The sequence below is a fragment of the Scyliorhinus torazame genome, chromosome 1, assembly GCF_047496885.1.
Source record: "Scyliorhinus torazame isolate Kashiwa2021f chromosome 1, sScyTor2.1, whole genome shotgun sequence".
Taxonomy (NCBI): Eukaryota; Metazoa; Chordata; class Chondrichthyes; order Carcharhiniformes; family Scyliorhinidae; genus Scyliorhinus; species Scyliorhinus torazame.
This window is the reverse complement of record NC_092707.1, coordinates 123,360,090-123,377,914: the sequence shown is the minus strand read 5'-3', so window position 1 is coordinate 123,377,914 and position 17,825 is coordinate 123,360,090. Positions and strand designations below refer to the sequence as shown.

The 17,825-nt window shown below is 42.0% G+C and overlaps 1 protein-coding gene across 1 annotated transcript in view; it reads left to right on the top strand.

Annotated features, from left to right (window-relative positions):
* Window positions 1-6,510: 6,510 nt before the first annotated feature.
* The window catches only part of LOC140411674 (forkhead box protein O3-like), a 262,838-nt gene continuing 251,523 nt past the window's right edge, over window positions 6,511-17,825 (top strand). The window contains exon 1 of the mRNA XM_072500694.1: window positions 6,511-7,626. Within this exon, the coding sequence (XP_072356795.1) occupies window positions 7,204-7,626 (423 nt within the window). The 5' untranslated portion in view covers window positions 6,511-7,203. The remainder of the gene's footprint in view (window positions 7,627-17,825) is intronic.

Sequence of the window (17,825 nt, the reverse complement as noted above, 5' to 3'; positions counted from 1 at the left end):
GGAGCAAGAGGGTAGCAAGAGAAAGAGTAGGCCCACTTAAGGACAATGGAGGGAAGTTATGCAGGGAAATAAGGAAGTGGGTGAAATCCTTCATGAGTACTTTGTATCAGTATTCACCAGAGCGAAGGACATGACAGATGTTGAGGTCAGTGATAGTGTGTGAACTCTCTTGAGAACGTCTATATGTCGACGGAGGAAGTGTTGCGTATCCTAAATTGCATTAAAGCAGACAAGTCCCTGGGGCCCGATGGAATCTATGTTAATGCAGGTGGCTAGGGGAGGAAAAGCTAGAGCCTTAACAGATATCTTCACATTCTCTTTGACCACAGGCGAAGTTCCAGAGGACTGGAGAATAGTCAATGTTATTCCCTTGTTTAAGAAAGGAAGCAGGGACAATCCAGCAAATTAAAGGCCAGTGAGCCTGATATCAGTGGTGGGGAAGCTTTTGGAAAAGGTACTGAGGGACAGGATGCATGCACATTTGGAGGAAAATGGACTAATTAGTGACAGGCAGCATGGTTTTGTACAGGGAAGGTCATGACTCACCAACTTGATTGAGGTTTTTGAAGAGGTGACAAACAAAATTGATGAGGGAAGGGCTGTGGATGTAGTTTATATGGACTTTAGTAAGGCACTTGACAAGGTCTCATATGGCAGACTGGTACAAAAATTAAAATCACATGGGATTCGAGGCGGGCTGGCTAGATGGATACAGAACTGGATTGGTATAGAAGACAGAGAGTAACGGTGGAGGGGTGTTTTTCTGAATGGAGATCTGTAGCTAGTGGTGTTCTGCAGGGATCAGTGCAGGGACCTGTGTTGTTTGTAGTATAAATAAATGATCTGGAGGAAAATGTGGGTGGTCTGATTAGTAAGGTTGCGGATGACATGAACATTGGCGAAGTTGCTGATAGTGCCGAGGATTGTCAGAGACACAGGATATAGATAGATTGGAAACTTAGGCACAGAAATAGCAGATGAAGTTTAATCCGGACAAATGCGAGGTGATGCATTTTGGAGGATCAAAGCTAGGTAGCACAGAGGCTGAGGGGGGACCTGTTAAGAGGTCTCCAAAATTATGAGAGGCATAGACAGGGTGATAGTCAGAGGCTTTTTCCAAGGGTGGAAGTGTCAATTACAAGGGGGCACAAATTCAAGGTGAGGGGGGTAAAGTTTAAGAGATATGTGCAGCGTAAGTTTTTCACGCAGAGAGTGGGTAGGTGCCTGGAACGCGCTGCCAGAGGATGTGGTGGAATCAGGCACATTAGCAACATTTAAGAGGCACCTGGATGTTTACATGAATAGGGGGGAAATAGAGAGATACGGACCGGTAAGGGCAGAAGGTTTCTTTTTTAGTTAGGGCATCATGATCGTCACAGGCTTGGGGGCCAAAAGGCTTCTTCCTCTGCTGTACTGTTTTTTGTTCTTTCTTTGTTATTTGAAAGTAAGTGCACAGGTGCAGCAGGTGGCGAAGAAGGCAAATGGTATGTTGGCCTTCATAGCAGGAGGATTTGAGTACAGGAATAGGGATGTTTTACTGCAATTGATGAGGCCACACCTGGAGTATTGTGTGCAGTTTGGGTGTCCTTATCTGAAAAGGATGTTCTTGCAATGGAGGAAGTGCAGCGAAGGCTTACCAGGCTGATTCCTGGGATGGCTGGACTGTCTTTTGAGGAGAGGCTAAATTGTTAGGATTATATTTATTAGAGTTTAATAGAGAGAGAGGGGATCTCATAGAAACTTTCAAAATTCTAACAGGATTAGACAGGGTAGATTCAAAAAGAATGATCCCGATGGTTGGGGAATTCAGAACTAGGGGTCATAGTTTGAGGATAAGGCGTAAACCTTTTACGGTTGAGGTGAGGAGAAATTTCTTCACTCAGGGAGTGGTGAATCTGTGAAATTCACTACCATAAAAAGTAGTGAGGCCAAAACGGTGTGTGACTTCAAGAAGGAATTAGATATAGCTCTTGGGGCTAAAGGGATCAAGGGATATGGGAGGAAGGTGTGATCAGGGTATTGAACTTGTTGATCAGCCATGATCATAATGAATGGTGGAGCAGGCTTGAAGAGCCGAATGGCTTCCTCCTGCCTTTATTTTCTATGTTTCTATGTTTCTGTGTGGAGCGTAATCGCTAGCATAAACCAGTTGGACCAAATGATCCATTTCTGTGTCATGAAATTTCTGTACATTGATGCAATCACAACTTGAAGATGGGCACAGTAAGAAGTCTTACAACACTATGGTAAAGTCCAACAGGTTTTTTTTGAATCACTAGCTTTCGGAGCACAGCTCCTTCCTCAGGCCATTCACCTGATGAAGGAGCTGTGCTCCGAAAGCTAGTGATTCGAAACAAACCTGTTGGGCTTTAACCTGGTGTTGTAAGACTTCTTACTGTGCTCACCCCAGTCCAATGCCGGCATCTCCACAACCTGAAGATGTTAAGAAGAGTCATTAAAGAGATTTACAGTAAACTAGTTTTCCAGATTTTAACATGACAAGTTTATAAATTACATCTCATTGGTCAATGAATGTTAGACTTTTATACTTCATAAGTACCTTGTGTCATGTGAGAGTACCTTTAAGAAATGGGTGTTTATAAAATAGCTGTAGTGGATGTACCGTTAAGAAATGGGTGTTTATCAGTAATGTCAGAGTGTGGGTGGAGCTGGGCTGTGTGTCTGCTTTTACTTTCGTTTTGGGCTCGCAGCTACAGGGTGTGTCTAGTTTTGTTTTAGATTTGGAGAAGCTGCAGTCACAGCAAGATGTGTATGAATCTCTGCAGGCTAAAGAATGTTCATGTGGTGATTTCAAAGTGGTAAAAGCTCTCAGTAGAGAAGGGTTCTTTTTTGTCTAATGGATGTTGCAAGGAAAGATGAAGAGTTACTTATAGAGTACTGTATTCTTTGGGGGATTTATTGGTGTTGATAGTTGTTAAGATGTTTACTGTGGGTTTATAAAGTGTTAACTGGTTTCATAAATAAACATTGTTTTAATTTAAAAGTACTGTAGATCTCTGTTGCATCACACCTAGAAAGTAGGCCCGTGTGCTCCCCATACCACAATCTATTAAGATTTGTGGGTCAGGTGAACTCCATGATACACTTTGGGGTTCTCTAATCCCTGGCCCATAACACTTACACAAAATGTTCTGAAAATTACAGTTTTCTGGCGGTTTAGCATGAATATGGATAGACTTATATCAGATCAGATTAACACATCGTACCCTAAAGATTTCAAATGCAAACATATGAGAATTTGTAGGCATTCAATTACTGCTTACATAACTCTTATCAACATCAGTGTCAACGACCTATATTTATATCTCATTTGTGTGTAAGTTCAAACTTTATTACTCACCTATCGCTGCCAAAATTAAATAAAATGTATCATGTACAAAATAGGGATAGGTTTCAAATTCAGTTGTTCACCAGTAAAACTCACATTGTTCAATACTAAATTGACACATGCATTGCCATAGACATTTGTGCCATAACTGACTTATTGGTTTTGTAAATGTTTTGTCATAGGAACATAGAAACTAGAATATAGGAGCAAGAGTGGGCCATTCGGCCCTTCAAGCCGGCTTCGCCGTTCATTATGATCATGCTGACCATTCAGTTCTATAACCTGTTACTGCTTTCGTCCCATATCCTTTGTCCCATTTAGCCCCAAAAGTTATATATAACTCCTTCTTAAATCATACAATGTTTTGGCCTCAACTACTTTCTGTGGTAGTGAATTCCACAGGCTGGCCATTCACTGGATGAAGAAATCTCAGTCCTGAATGATTTACCCTGTATCCTTAGACTGTGACCCCAGTTCTGGACTCCCCCGCCATCAGGAACATCCTTCATGCATCTACCCTGTTTAGCCCTGTTAGAATTTTATAGGTTCCTATCAGATAGTAGTTAGCATTATGGCTTCACAGCGCCAGGGTCGCAGGTTCGATTCCCGGCTTGGGTTACTGTCTGTGCGGAGTCTGCACATTCTCCGCATGTCTGCGTGGATTTCCTCCGGGTGCTCCGGTTTCCTCCTACAAGTCCCTAAAGACGTTCTATTAGGTAATTTGGACATTCTGAATTATCCCTCTGTGTACCCGAACAGGTGCAAGAATATGGCGACTAGGGGCTTTTCACAGTAACTTCATTGCAGTGTTAATGTAAGCCTACTTGTGACAATAAAGATTATTATTACAATTAAGATTCCTCCTCATTCTTCTAAACTCCAGCAAATATAATCCTATTCAACTCAATCTCTCCTCATGCGTCAGTCCCATCATCCCAGTAATCAGTCTTGTAAACCTTCGCTCTCCTCCCCCTACAGCAAGGAAATCCTTCCTCAGATAAGGAGACCAAAACTGCATACAATATTCCAAGTGTGGTCTCACCAAGACCCTTTATAATTGCAGCATGACCTCCATGTTCCCGATTCGATTCCTCGCGCTATGGAGGCCAACAAACCATTTAGCTTCTTTACCACCTGCTGCACCTGCATGCTTACCTTCAGCAACTGGTGTACAAGGACTCCCAGGTGTAATCGCATTCTCCTAAATTATGGCCATTCAGATAATAATCTGCCTTCCTGGTTTTGCTACCAAAGTGGAAAATCTCACGTTTATCTGCATTATACTGCATCTGCTTTTGGCCATTCACTCAACTTGTCCAAATTACACTGAAGTATCTCTGCAGCCTCCTTACAGCTCACCTTCCCACCCAGCTTTGTGTCATCTGAAAATTTGGAGATATTATAACATATATTGTGAACAGCTGGGGTCCTAGCACTGATCCCTGTGGTACCCTACTAGTAACTGCCTATCGCTTGTTTATTCCTACTCTATTTTTCCTGTCTGACAGCTAGTTTTCTATCCATCTCAATACACTACAACCAACTCCACGTGTTTTAATTTTACACGCTAATCTCTTCTGAGACTTCGGTGAAAGGCTTTGAAAGTCCAAATAAGCCACATTCACTGGCTCCCCCTCAACAACTGTACTAGTTGCACCCTTGAAAGATCCCAGTAGATTTGTCAAGCATCATTTCCCTTTCGTATATCCATGCTCACTCTGTCCGATCCTGTACCTGTTTTCCAAGTACTCTGCTCTTAAATGTTTTACAATGAAATCTAGAACCTTCCCCACTACTGATGTCAGACTGACTGGTCTATAATTCCCTGTTTTCTCTGTACCTCCTTTTTTTAAAAATGGGGTTACATTAACTACCCTCCAAGCTTTAGGAGCAATTCCAGAGTCTCTGGACTCTTGAAAGATTACCACCAATGCATCCACGCTTTCTAGGGTTGCTTCCTTAAGTACTCTAAGGTGTAACTTATCAGGCCCTCAGGATTTATCAGCCTACAATCCCATCAATTTCCCCAACACCCTTTCCCGACTAATACTGATTTCCTTCAGTTCCTCCCTCTCATTAAACCATGTGTTCCTCATCATTCCTGGTACATTATTTGTGTCCTAATTTATGAAGGCAGAACCAAAGTATGTAACCAAAAAGAAAATGCTGGAAAATCTCAGCAGGTCTGGCAGCATCTGTAGGGAGAGAAAAGAGCTAATGTTTCAAGTCCAATGACTCTTTGTCAAAATGTCTATGTATTTAGCTGTTCAGCCATTTCTTTGCTCCGCATTATAAATTCCCCTATTTCTGAATGTAAGGGACCTACATTTGTCTTCACCAATCTTTTTCTCTACCTATAGAAGCTTTTACAGACAGTTTTTATGTTCCTCGCAAGCTTACACTTGTATTCAATTTTCCACTTCTTAATCAATCCCTTTGTCCTCCTTTGCTGAGTTCTAAACTGCTCTCAAGCCTCAGGTCTGTTGTTTTTTCTGGCCAATTTTTATGCCTCTTCATTGGATCTAATACTATCTCAATTTTTCCTTGGAAGCCATAGTTTGGCCATCTATCTCAAATGACTTTTGTGCCACACCGGAATAAACAATTGTTGCAGTTCACCGATGCACCCTTTGAATGTTTGCCATTGCCTATCCTCCGTCATCTCTTTAAGTGGTGTTCTCCAATCCATCATAGCCAACTCATGCCTCATACCACAGTAGTTTCCTTTATTTAGATTCAGGATCTTAGTCTCAGAATCAACTATGTCACTCTCCAGCTTGATGAAAAATTCTATCATATTCTGGCTGCTCACCCTCAAGGAGTCTTGCACAGCTAGATTGCCAATTATTCCTTTCTCATTACACAATACCCAGCCTAAGAAGGTCTGTTCTCGAGTTGGTTCCTCAACATGTTGGTCCAGGAAACCATCCCGTGTACACTCCAGGAATTCCTCCTCAACGGTATGTTACTAATTTGATTCCACACACAACATATGAAATATTGTATTAGGAAAAGAATTTTGAAATAAAAGGTTTATAACAGGGAAAACTACATTTAGCAAAATGCCAAGCTGTTACAGTGGGTCCTTTCGTCACTCCTGAAAAGTTGATGTGAAATATTTAACATTTTTATTTTTCAAAAGGAATTTTGTTTTGAGTCAAACAATACTTACATTGTGGGAACAATATGTGCTTTACGTTTCGAGTTATTCTGGAAAAGTAAAATTCTTGGGACGTCGAGCAATACTTGCATAATGAGGAAAATATAATGTCTTAAGTTTGTGAGTCACTGAAAAAATGAATCTGCATGTTATCCTGAAGAGTCGAAGTTTTTAAAGGGACGCGGAGAGTTGGTCAGAGAGACAGTTTCCCCAACATGACGTCAGTGAAGGGGATTTCCTTGAGGCCCCGCCCCCGGCTAATGTATTCGAGGCCCCGCTCACCCTGGAACACTGGGCGGCCAATGGAAGAGGGCGGGGGCGGAGCTTGCCTTGGCTCCACTGAGCGGATGGAAGTCTGCTGTCAGCGGGCGGCCAATGAGGCGGCGGCTGGCCGCAGTGTATCCTTTCCAGGGGGAAGCACATGGGGAAGCGGCAGCGGCGGCTGCAACTGACAGAGGCGCAGTGACAGGGAGAGCAGCAGCAGCAGCAGCCGGGGGCAGAGACATACAGAGAGAAGACAGAGCTCCATCCCTCTGGGACAGCACCGCGATTTCTCCCAGTCTTTCCATCATCTGCCTTTCGGGGCACCCCGCACCGATCCACCCTTTCTTCTGATGTTAAAGCTCCCCCGCCACTGACATCTGTCCACAATATTTATTTATCTTTTCTTGTCTCTGGTGGGGTGGAAAAGGACATGGAAGAAGCAGTGGCCCCTCACGTTGACATCGACCCGGATTTCGAGCCGCAGAGCCGGCCCAGATCGTGCACCTGGCCGCTCCCTCGGCCCGAGCTCCCCGGAGCTGAAGGCAAGGGAGAGGAAAGCGCCCTGAATGCTGAACCGGCTGCGGCGACCGAGAATGGCAGCGGGGTCAAGTCAGAAGCGAAGGCTCTCTCCACCATCTACTCTCCCCTCCGCCTCAGTGAGTGCAGCCAACACCGCAAGAAATCTTCTCGCAGAAATGCATGGGGGAACCTGTCATATGCAGATCTGATCACTAAAGCCATTGAGAGCTCACCCGAGAAGAGACTGACACTGTCACAGATCTACGACTGGATGGTTCGCCACGTCCCCTATTTCAAAGATAAAGGGGACAGTAACAGCTCCGCCGGCTGGAAGGTAATGGCTAACCCTTTGGGTGGAGTTGCAGGTGTGACATCGCCTGTTGCATTTTTTATTTAACAAAAAGAGAATTTCCAGGAGGTGGCCGGATGGTAAAAATAATTTGAGCTTGGCAGCACCTTGTGGGTTGTGACGTTTCGGAGGGAGCTTTCAGCTGTGAATTGAGTCAGAATTGATCTAAAGTGGATTTATTTTTGAACTTAGGGAGGGAAGATTCCATCAGCTCACTGGAAGCTGAAAAGTTTATCTGTAATTTTATTCCACGACTCTCCCTCCCCCCCAACCCCCCAACACACGCGATGTTTAAATCCACCCAGTGTTTCGGAACAGGTCAAGTGTGTGCGCGATTACACAAGGAAGCGACTTGTTGAAACCTTGTGGATATGCAGAAACCGGAAACTTGAAGAAAATCTGGGGCCGTTCAACCTCTGTTTTACTTAAAGACTCAAAGCAAGTTAGCAAGCTAGGGATAATTCCAATGTTTGCTTTTGCGGAAATCTGGCAATGTGAAGCACATTGCGCAATCTACAGCTACGAGGGGCCAGAAATCGCAGCTGTAGGCAGCGAGTTACTATCTGTAAACCAGCATTACTGATCTAAAGTCAAAGGAAGGTTTTGAACTGTGGGGAGGGTGGAGATGGGAGATTTGTTTATGAACAATTTCTCACTAAAACACCCATTGTGGTTGTTAATGATTGTCTTTCTGCAGTCTTAAAGCGATTCATTTTGTTTAACGCGCAAATATCCGAATGATGTGGCTGTAACAATTAAAATAGTTCGCTAAACGTAAAGGAAATCTGGTGATAGATGGCCGGATCGCCGGGTTAGAGTTCCCCCGTTTTTAGATAGTGCCCTGGCCGCACAAACATTCCAATTGAGAAAATGTGCTTAGCTTGATTAAAGAACAATTGGTGTTTGCTTTCTTGTCCTGGCGAGCCTTTAAGGACCCACACAGCAGGAGACAATACCCAGAACTCCATTAATGCTTCATGGACGAAGTGGTCTGATGTTTCGGAGAAGTTGTTGTCTAGGTGCTAGTAAGACACATGTCTGCAGTCGGCTTTCTTATCCCGTGGGAGAGAATATAGGGTGACCAAGGATGAATTACAAGCATATCAGTGGAGTCAAGTTAAGCATGAGCCAAGATATGTCTCCGTAGTCCAAAATGCTTGTCAGTTTTACATGGTGCATATATATTTGGTAAAATATACTTGCGCCATCATTATTTGATAACTTAGTTAGTCATGAATGATTGTCTTCTTATAATTTGCCATCTTTAATGTAAACAGACCATAACCGGCTTAGACAGGATGGGCCAAATGGCCTCCTTCTGCGCAGTGACAAATCTGTGATTCTATCTCCAATGTTTGGAGTCCTCTCACTATCTTCAAAAACCGGCTGCAAACCTAGATCTCTGACCACGACTCTAGCGCCCATCTCTTGTACATACAACCCTGTGTGAAATGCCTTGCTACACTGATGTTAAAGAAGCTATACAGGTGCAAGTTATTTTTAGAATACGTTAATCTCCCAGGTTGACTGGTGGCTGCAGTTAAAAAGAAAGGGTGAATGAATTATGTCAACGAATCAAGATTACACTGTCAATTTAAATGGTGAGCTTTGCTATATGAATCATTTTCAAAACCAGTGGGTTGAAGATAATCAAATGAGACACAGCTATTGAAAAAAGACAATTCTCAAAACCATTTGGACATAAATTGCTATAACCAAGATATGTATGCATTTATGGGCTCAGAATTCAATGATGTGATTGTGCCTGTAATAGCATACATTAAAGTGTCATTGACTGAGCTTTCTTTTAGGGAATCTCTGCAAATAATCCTTTTCTCGTATCTGAATTAGTAATATAGTGCTGAATAACTCAAATCACTCCAAATAAACATATCTTCAGTAAATCAGGGAGGATTGCAAGTGCTGGGATGGAGAGTTGTGATACGTCAATACTTTGGCAAGGAATAGTTTCAGAATTAGTCTATGAACTTAATTCATTATTCGTATCTCCCTTGAAAATGACTGGTAGAAAAATACACCATTATCTCCATGTAAACGAGCTTCTCCAAAATGCTAATATCTGTTTTCTCTGACATAACTTGACACTGAAATCCCAACCTGTGCTGAGAAATCAGAACATCTGCATTGCACATAGGGAGATGATCTGAGGCCAGTACCTGTTACATCTCTAGGTGGTGCATTATGAGCAGAATAACAAAGATCTGTGTGAGTCTAAATGTACCTTGTACAAGTATTTGCTGGTAAGATTCAGTTTTGTTGAAAACATTTGCAGTTAGTTTGTGTGAGAACAGAAAGGATTCAGCAGGTCTGAGCCAAGGAGTAGGTCGTTTCCTGTATTGTATTTTGTATTCCAAGAAACTATGGTTTGAGCTATATTTGCTTTATTTGAGCCTAGCCTTTAGATAGGGAACGTCTCAATTGTAGAGTTGTGGTTGTGTCAGTGAGAATTTGGATCTATTTGAATATAATTAAACAACCAAGGGAAGTAATTGAACTCTGCAGCCTGTGGGAACTGGATTTCCATCCATGCAGAGAAAACTGGAGCACTGGGGGCTAATTATGTTAAACTCAACTCCTTTACATTGTTTGAATTAGTGAATAATTCAAGTCAGCACCCTGGTGATGTCATTAGGACTGACTTCATTTGAACAAAAAAATTTTTAAAAATCAACATAATTAGAAAATCAGGCAGGTATTCAAATTTACCATAATTGTCTAAAATGGTTTGAATGTTGAAAGGACTCCTGACAATAAAAGCTCTTCTTTAAGTGTTTCTTGAATGGACCCTACCTGGTACATTATTAAAAATCTGTGCCATGATTTAGCCAGAAAAACTCCCCACCAAACAGAACTGTTTTAAATGAGTACAGGTTTTATACTTGCAAACTCTTTACAAGTGGTTTTGATAAAGACCACAAACTGCTATTCAGAGTTTAACTCTGTAAATATGTAAATGTTGCAAAGTTCTGCTGTTTACTTCCAAAAATGGAGTTGTTTAACATTCAGTTAAATACAATGACGAAACATTCCCTTTAAAACTAAATGGGTTTTAAATTTACAAGCTTTATCTGAATCTCTTTATTCAGCAATGTGAAAGAACACATACTGGTGTCCTCTGTATGACCACTGGTCTGTGTAACGTGATGGTCCCTAATGTGATTGGAACATTATTTCAGCAATGTCTTGGCTGGCATTTAGTTGTAAGGGACTGAATTACAATCTTACTGGCTGGAAACAAGCAGCAGTGGGGGGAGGAATCAAGACCATTCTGCGGACTAGAGTACATAGAGAGTATAAATGTGTTTGTTTTGGTCTATGGTTTGATGATTTTAAATGACAGTGATTAGAGAAATCAGTGAACTATTTGTTGGCACATAACTAAAATTCAATGCAGTATTGTGAAATATTTTTCCTCCAAAAAACCCTCACTGAGCTGAAATTGCCTGACCTGAACATCATGTACAAATATGTATTCACATTTTATTTACAGCTCTTCCACCCACATTTCCTACCTGATAAAGTCAGTGTATAAATGAGCCTTCAAACAGTAGATTCCTGATTAGATGCCAATCTATTTGATCTTAGCCAATGGGTGTTAAGGGCACAACAATTAACCTCAGTGATGGTTTGGCTGGAAAGCGAATGGGTGGTTGGGGGGTGGCAAACAGCTGGGATTCCCATATCTTTTCAAAAGTACTTGCTGGAAACCGTCCTGCAATGAGACACTGAGTAAATTGGGCCGATAGTCTATCGAGTTTACAAGAATGAGAGGCAATCTTATAGAAACCTACAAAATTCTCAAGGGATTCAATAGGGTAGATGCTGAGAGATTGTTTCCTCTGGTTCGGGAATCTAAAACAGAGGGGCACAATCTCAGGATGAGGGTCAGATCATTTGGGACTGAGTTGAGGAGGAGTTACTTTACTCAAAGGGTTGTGAATTTTTAGAATTCTCTACCCCAAGGGATTGTGGATGCTCCATCGTTGAATATATTTAAGGCTGGGATAAACCGATTTTTGGTCTCTCAGGGAATTAAGGGCTATGGGGGGCAGGCAGCAAATTGGAATTGAAGCCCAAAGATCAGCCATGATCGTATTGACTGGTGGAGCAGGTGGTGTACCCCTGCTCTTATTTCTTGTGTTCTTGGGCATATTAAATGTATTATCTCCAAATTTACAGATGGCACAAAGTTGGCTGGGAGGGTGAGCTGTAAGGAGGATGTAGAGATGCTTCAGCGTGATTTGGATAGGCTGAGTGAGTGGGCACATACATGTCAGGCACAGTATAATGTGGATAAATGTGAGGTTATCCAAAAGTAGGAAGGCAAATTATTATTTGAATGGGTGAAAATTGAGAGAGGTGGATACTCAGCGAGACCTTGGTATCCTTGTGCATCAGTCGGTGAAAGTAAGCGTGCAGGTGCAGCAAGCAGTAAAGAAGGCAAATGGTATGTTGGCCTTCAGAGCGAGAGGATTTGAGAATAAGGATGTTTTACTGCAATTGTATAAGACAGTGGTGAGGTCACAACTGTGTGCAGTTTTGATGTCATTATCTGAGGAAGGATGTTTTTACAATGGAGGAAGTGCAGCGAAGGTTTACCAGGCTGATTCCTGGAATGGCGGGACTGTCATATGAGAAGAGACTAAGTCGGTTAGGATTATATTCATTGGAGTTTAGAAGAGTGAGGGGCGGATATCATAGGAATTTATATAATTCTAACAGGATTAGACCGGGTCGATTCAGAAAGAATGTTCCCCATGTTGGGGGAATCCAGAACTAGGGGTCATTGATTGAGGATAAGGGGTAAAACTTTTACGATTGAGGTGAGGAGAAATTTCTTTACTCAGGGAGTGGTGAATCTGTGAAAGTCACTACCACAAAAAGTAGTTGAGGTCAAAACATGTGATTTCAAGAAGGAATTAGGTATAGCTCTTGGGGCTAAAGGGATCAAAGGATTTGGGGGGAAGGTGGTATTAGGGTACCATTGCTTCACTGCACCAGGGACCCAGGTTCGATTCCTGGCTTGGGTCACTGCCTGTGCGGAATCTGCATGTTCTCCCCGTGTCTGTGTGGGTTTCCTCCGGGTGCACTGGTTTCCTCCCACAGAGTCCCGAAAGACGCGCTTGTTTGGTGAATTGGACATTCTGAATTCTCCCTCAGTGTGGTGACTCGGGGATTTTTACAGTAACTTCATTGCAGTGTTAATATAAGCCTACTTGTGACACTGAAAAAGATTATTATTTGATGATCAGCCATGATCATAATGAATGGCGGAGCAGGCTTGAAGGCTTGAAGGACCAAAAGGCTTCCACCTGCTTATATTTTCTGTGTATGTTTTCTATGCATATACAAAGATCAAGGGAAGACAGGATTGGACAGCTGTCGTAACTCATCACGGTAAATAGTCAGCTGGTACCTTCACTCACAATGGAGAATGGCCCTTTGGAAGAGGAACAGGAGCTGCCGAACTATACCAAGAGTCCAGGAGCTCATTTACTTTTCATCAGAAAAAAGCAATGCATTTTTAAACACTGAGATCATTTTCTACTCAATTTCAAGGTGATCTGTGCACCCGACTTCTAAGTCCCTTGAGAGTCTGTGAGCACTTGCCATTTTCAGAGAACACAGTTCAATGGCGATTGATATTAATTTCAATCCCATACATTTCGAATGTGGGTAATTGGAAATGTTCCAAATGGCAAATCAGGATGAGAGTATACCTGCAGCAAACTGTGCCGTGACAGGGTTTGCTGATTTAGTTTTAAAAGTCCAAGAAATTTATTGGGAGAAAGGTACGTTTTCAGATTGACTGGAGTGTGAAGGATTATGTTATAAAGCATTTTGAATGATATTTAGTGGGGCGTAATATTGTTTCAGCGGCTTTCTGAAATGGCTATATAACAATTTCATGAATAATTTAACCTAAACAAATTAAATCTTGAGAACTATTGTATTTTTAATGAGCTCCAGCTATTTCCTTCATGTTGTTTGAGCTGCCTGATTCCTGCTCCGTGTCCTGCTGTGCAGTAGTGTAAGCGAGTCTAAGTTTCTCCAGTTGTAGGAGAACATCCACAATGAAATGATAAAGCAAAATACTGCAAATGGTGGAACTCAGCAAACCTCCTTTGACAGCAAGTTTCAAACCTGTGACTTCTACCACGTAGCAGCACAAGTGCAACAGATGCATTGAAAAGTTTCCTTCTACGTCACACATCTTGCTGACTTGGAACTGAATCAGTGTTTCTTCACTGTCACTGGGTCAAAAAAATGGGAAATCCCTCCCTGAAGCAGTGTAAGTTACCTACACTAGTCACACTAGTGATTCAAGAAGGCGCCTAACCGTCAATCTTCTCACTGGGAATTAGGGATGGACAATAAATGCTGGCCTTGCCAGTGACACTGATATCCCATTAAATAATTTTTTTAAATTTGACACAAAGAGGGAAGATGTGGGAAACACTCAACCTGACCAACTTCATTCTGCCAGCATTGTGTGTTTTAGTTTTGTCATGTAGAGATGGATTCCAATGATGGGAAGAATGACACCTGGGGTGAAAGACCTTGTGAGATTTTGTTTGCCTTGTGTAACAACTAGGAGGTACATCAGTTTCTGTGGTAGATCTTGTTGGTCTGGGTGCATTGGGACGACTGAGCACAGCAACTACAGAAACTTTGAATGGCGAGGAAAACAGATTTGTATGGAAAGCCATACAAGTGACCCAATGGGTGTGTATTCCCCTTTACTCGACCTTTCTGTATTTGCTATGCCTGAGTGACTCCGTACTTACAGACGTAGGACCTAGGAAGTTCCAGGCAAGAGAAACGGTGCCACTTTTGTTTAAGATTCTTAACATCTGCTAATATTATACTGTGCATCGCACATTCACCTCTGAGTCAGAAGACCCATGGGTTCAAGCCCTACTCCAGAGACTTCAGCACATAACCAGAAGCTGGCACTTTAAGTGGACACTGAGGAATGGCTGTATTGTGACAGGTGACGTTCCTAAATGACCTGTTAAACTGAGGCCCCGTCTGCTCATTCATGTAGATTTGCAGTATACCATGATATTATTTGTAAAGGAGTGGGATATCCTGAACAAAAGCTGCCTCTCAACCAAGGCTGTGAAAACAGACTATCTGGTCGTGTGTAACATTGCTACAGGTGGCACCTTGCCCATATGCAGTTTAACTGCCACGTCTCCCTACATCCAACATGGGCTACATTACCGATGAAGCACTTTGGAATGGCCTGGGGTCATGAAAGGCATTATATAAATGAAAGCCCTTTCTTTTCGGTCACAATATTAGATAGCAACAGAAATAATAGTATCAGCCCCCAGTTTCAACTGTCATTTCATAATTTCCTTCTTTTCATTTTAGAGAAAGCTTATATTGTCACCTGGCCCTTCTGAAGAGTACTGAAACAGTTTCTCTCTCTTTACCCAAAGAACTCTTGCTGTAATGTCCCTCATTCTCTGACTCAGGTGATAATTCTTCATTCACTGAGTTCAGAGTGTGCCAGCAGCAAATACCACTGGCGGGTGGAGGAGGATTACACCCAGCCTACCCATACCCTTAGCCAATAGCTACACACATGCACTTTCCAGTTGGGTTGCTCACTGGACACTGCATGGTGTTTGATCCTGTTCAACGAACTCTGTCCGGTCATTGACTGGAAAAGGATTAAGGTGCAGGTAGCTGAGGGCATTTGTCTAAATTATGCTCCATGAATTCACACTGAATGATTGATCTGCTGGAAATGAGGGTCACTTTATTTCTTGTCTTTCAGATCATAGGTTTTCACTAATAGATTGTTGCTAATTGAACTGCAGTTTTAACAGTTCCACTACTAAGGACATCTATTGTGGAATAAAATTATTTTATCAGAGGGTCTTGTTACTGTCATATGTTTTGCTATTATCCCATGTTACTCAGATTCATTTTTGCCTCAGCATTCAGTATCCCAGGCTATCTATACCTCTGAATCGAATGCTGCATTATGTCTATATTTTTAACAATTAGTTCAGCATTACTCATGTGCAATCACTCGATCGGTAATAATTAAATAACACTCTAACTAACAAGTGGTTAGTGATGACTTTTAATTGATTTTCCACTGCCAACAGTAATTGCAAAGTGAATGAACACAAATGGATACAGTAGTTCAACTGTAATGTGAGATAACCCACATTTAATGTCAATTCTCAATAGACCGACAAATCTATTAAACCATAAAGTGCCAAAGACTTGAGAGTGTGACATATGCGCAAAGAAAATCTGGAGATTTGGCTGCCGAACTGGCATAAAATCGGAGACTTTGTGTATGTGGTGTCATCAAATGCCAGATGTTATGGTACTGTATACTGAAGGGCATACTTTTCTGGAGTGAGTGCAATGAACGCTTACTAGACTGATTCCTGGGATGAGAGATTGTCCCATGAGGAGCAATTGAGTGGGTTCGGCCTATATTCCTTGGATTCCAGGAGAATGTGAGGTGATCTCATTGAAGTAAATAAAATTCTTAAGTGGCCTGAAGGGTTGAGATGAGGAGCCATTTCTTCACTCAAAGGGTTTTCATTCTTTGGAATTCTCTACTCCTGGGAGCTGTGTATGCTTAATCATTGAGCATATTCAAGATAGAGGTAACAGACCTTTGGGGATCAAGGGACTTATGGGAAATGGAGATAGAGCAGGGAACTGGAGTTGAGATTGAAGATAACTCATGATCTTATTGAACGGCCGAGCAGGCTCGAACGCCAAATGGCTCCGAACTCTTATGAATTATCAGTATATTATCCGCTAATTATCTATAACCAATAAATGTAATGATTGGCAGATATTGTTATCCCTGCTCATTTTATATAAGCCTAAATCAGGGTCAGAAAATGACAGTCTTTTGTTATGGTTCTATCCTGTACAAAATGAGTGTGGCTAGCCTCATCCAGTCCATAGTTAGCAGATATCCATTGGCGCAAAAGATGCCTTAATTTCATTTTGATTGATATTAAATTCTTAATCTCCCTCAACAAAGAACAGCTGCTGCCCAAAATGAACATTGGATCATTTCGGAACAACTCCCTGCTGTTGATTTTAAGTCACAATATTGGAGAACTGGGGATTTCAAATACTAACTGTACATAACAAGAACTGATAGGGAGGCAGAGCTGCTGGTAACTGGGAGTAATAAGCATGATTGATTAGTGAGTATAGTGAGTATTGCCAGCATCCATCAGTACTAGCTAGGTGGGGAGCAATGTTCAGAGTTCAGAGGTTGGAGTCCTCCCTCTCCATTTAGTTGGTCTGGTTTCCTCATAAAGAAGTAAAGTATACTGTAAAGTACAAGACTTCCCTCTTTAATTGGATTGCAAGAAAATAATTTGGTCAGAAGGACAAATAGAGATTGCATTTGGGGTAAGGGGGTAACAAACGATATAAATGGAATGAAACCAATCTGATAAAATCCACAGTATCAATAAAATAAATGATATAAACCATGGAAGCCATTTCAAAGCTGCAGTCTTGTCTCAATTCAAATGGTTGTAAACTACTTGAGTCTCATTTGAGTGATTTGTGATGTTCTGAATGAGATAATGCCTTGTAATCACTGCCAGTTATCCATTATTCTCCATTTAAACTCTGTTGACAGATGCAGCAAAGGCCAGCTTTAATACATGGAGGTTGCTTGCGGTAAATTATGCATTTAGGTCATTGACCTCAAAGACAGCAGCTGGGACCAGTTAACAAATTGATTTTTACACTTTGTTTTACTGTCCTTATCTTGACCAATATCTTCTTTAATGTCTCTATGGAATCTATGGGTGGAATCTGACCAGAATTTGTCAAAGTGTTAGGCTCAGACTAAAAACCAGTGTGTAACTCCCCAGTTGAGCCTCTTTAAAGAGAAAAAAATGAGTGGGAGGTGGTTGACACCGTCTCTCTGGTGGCGAGGAGCTGATAGAGCCAGCAACCTGCTCCACAGAGATTGGGCGGCATCTTTACAGGGCACCCCGATCAGCACTGGAACTTAACAGCCCGCACCACAAAGGTATCAGGGGCTCTCCCTTGCACCATCCACCCCAACAATCATCACTGGCATCACCCCCTCGACAGTGACGGCATTCATACCCCCCACCTTACTACCTCACAAGTATCGCTGGCATTCC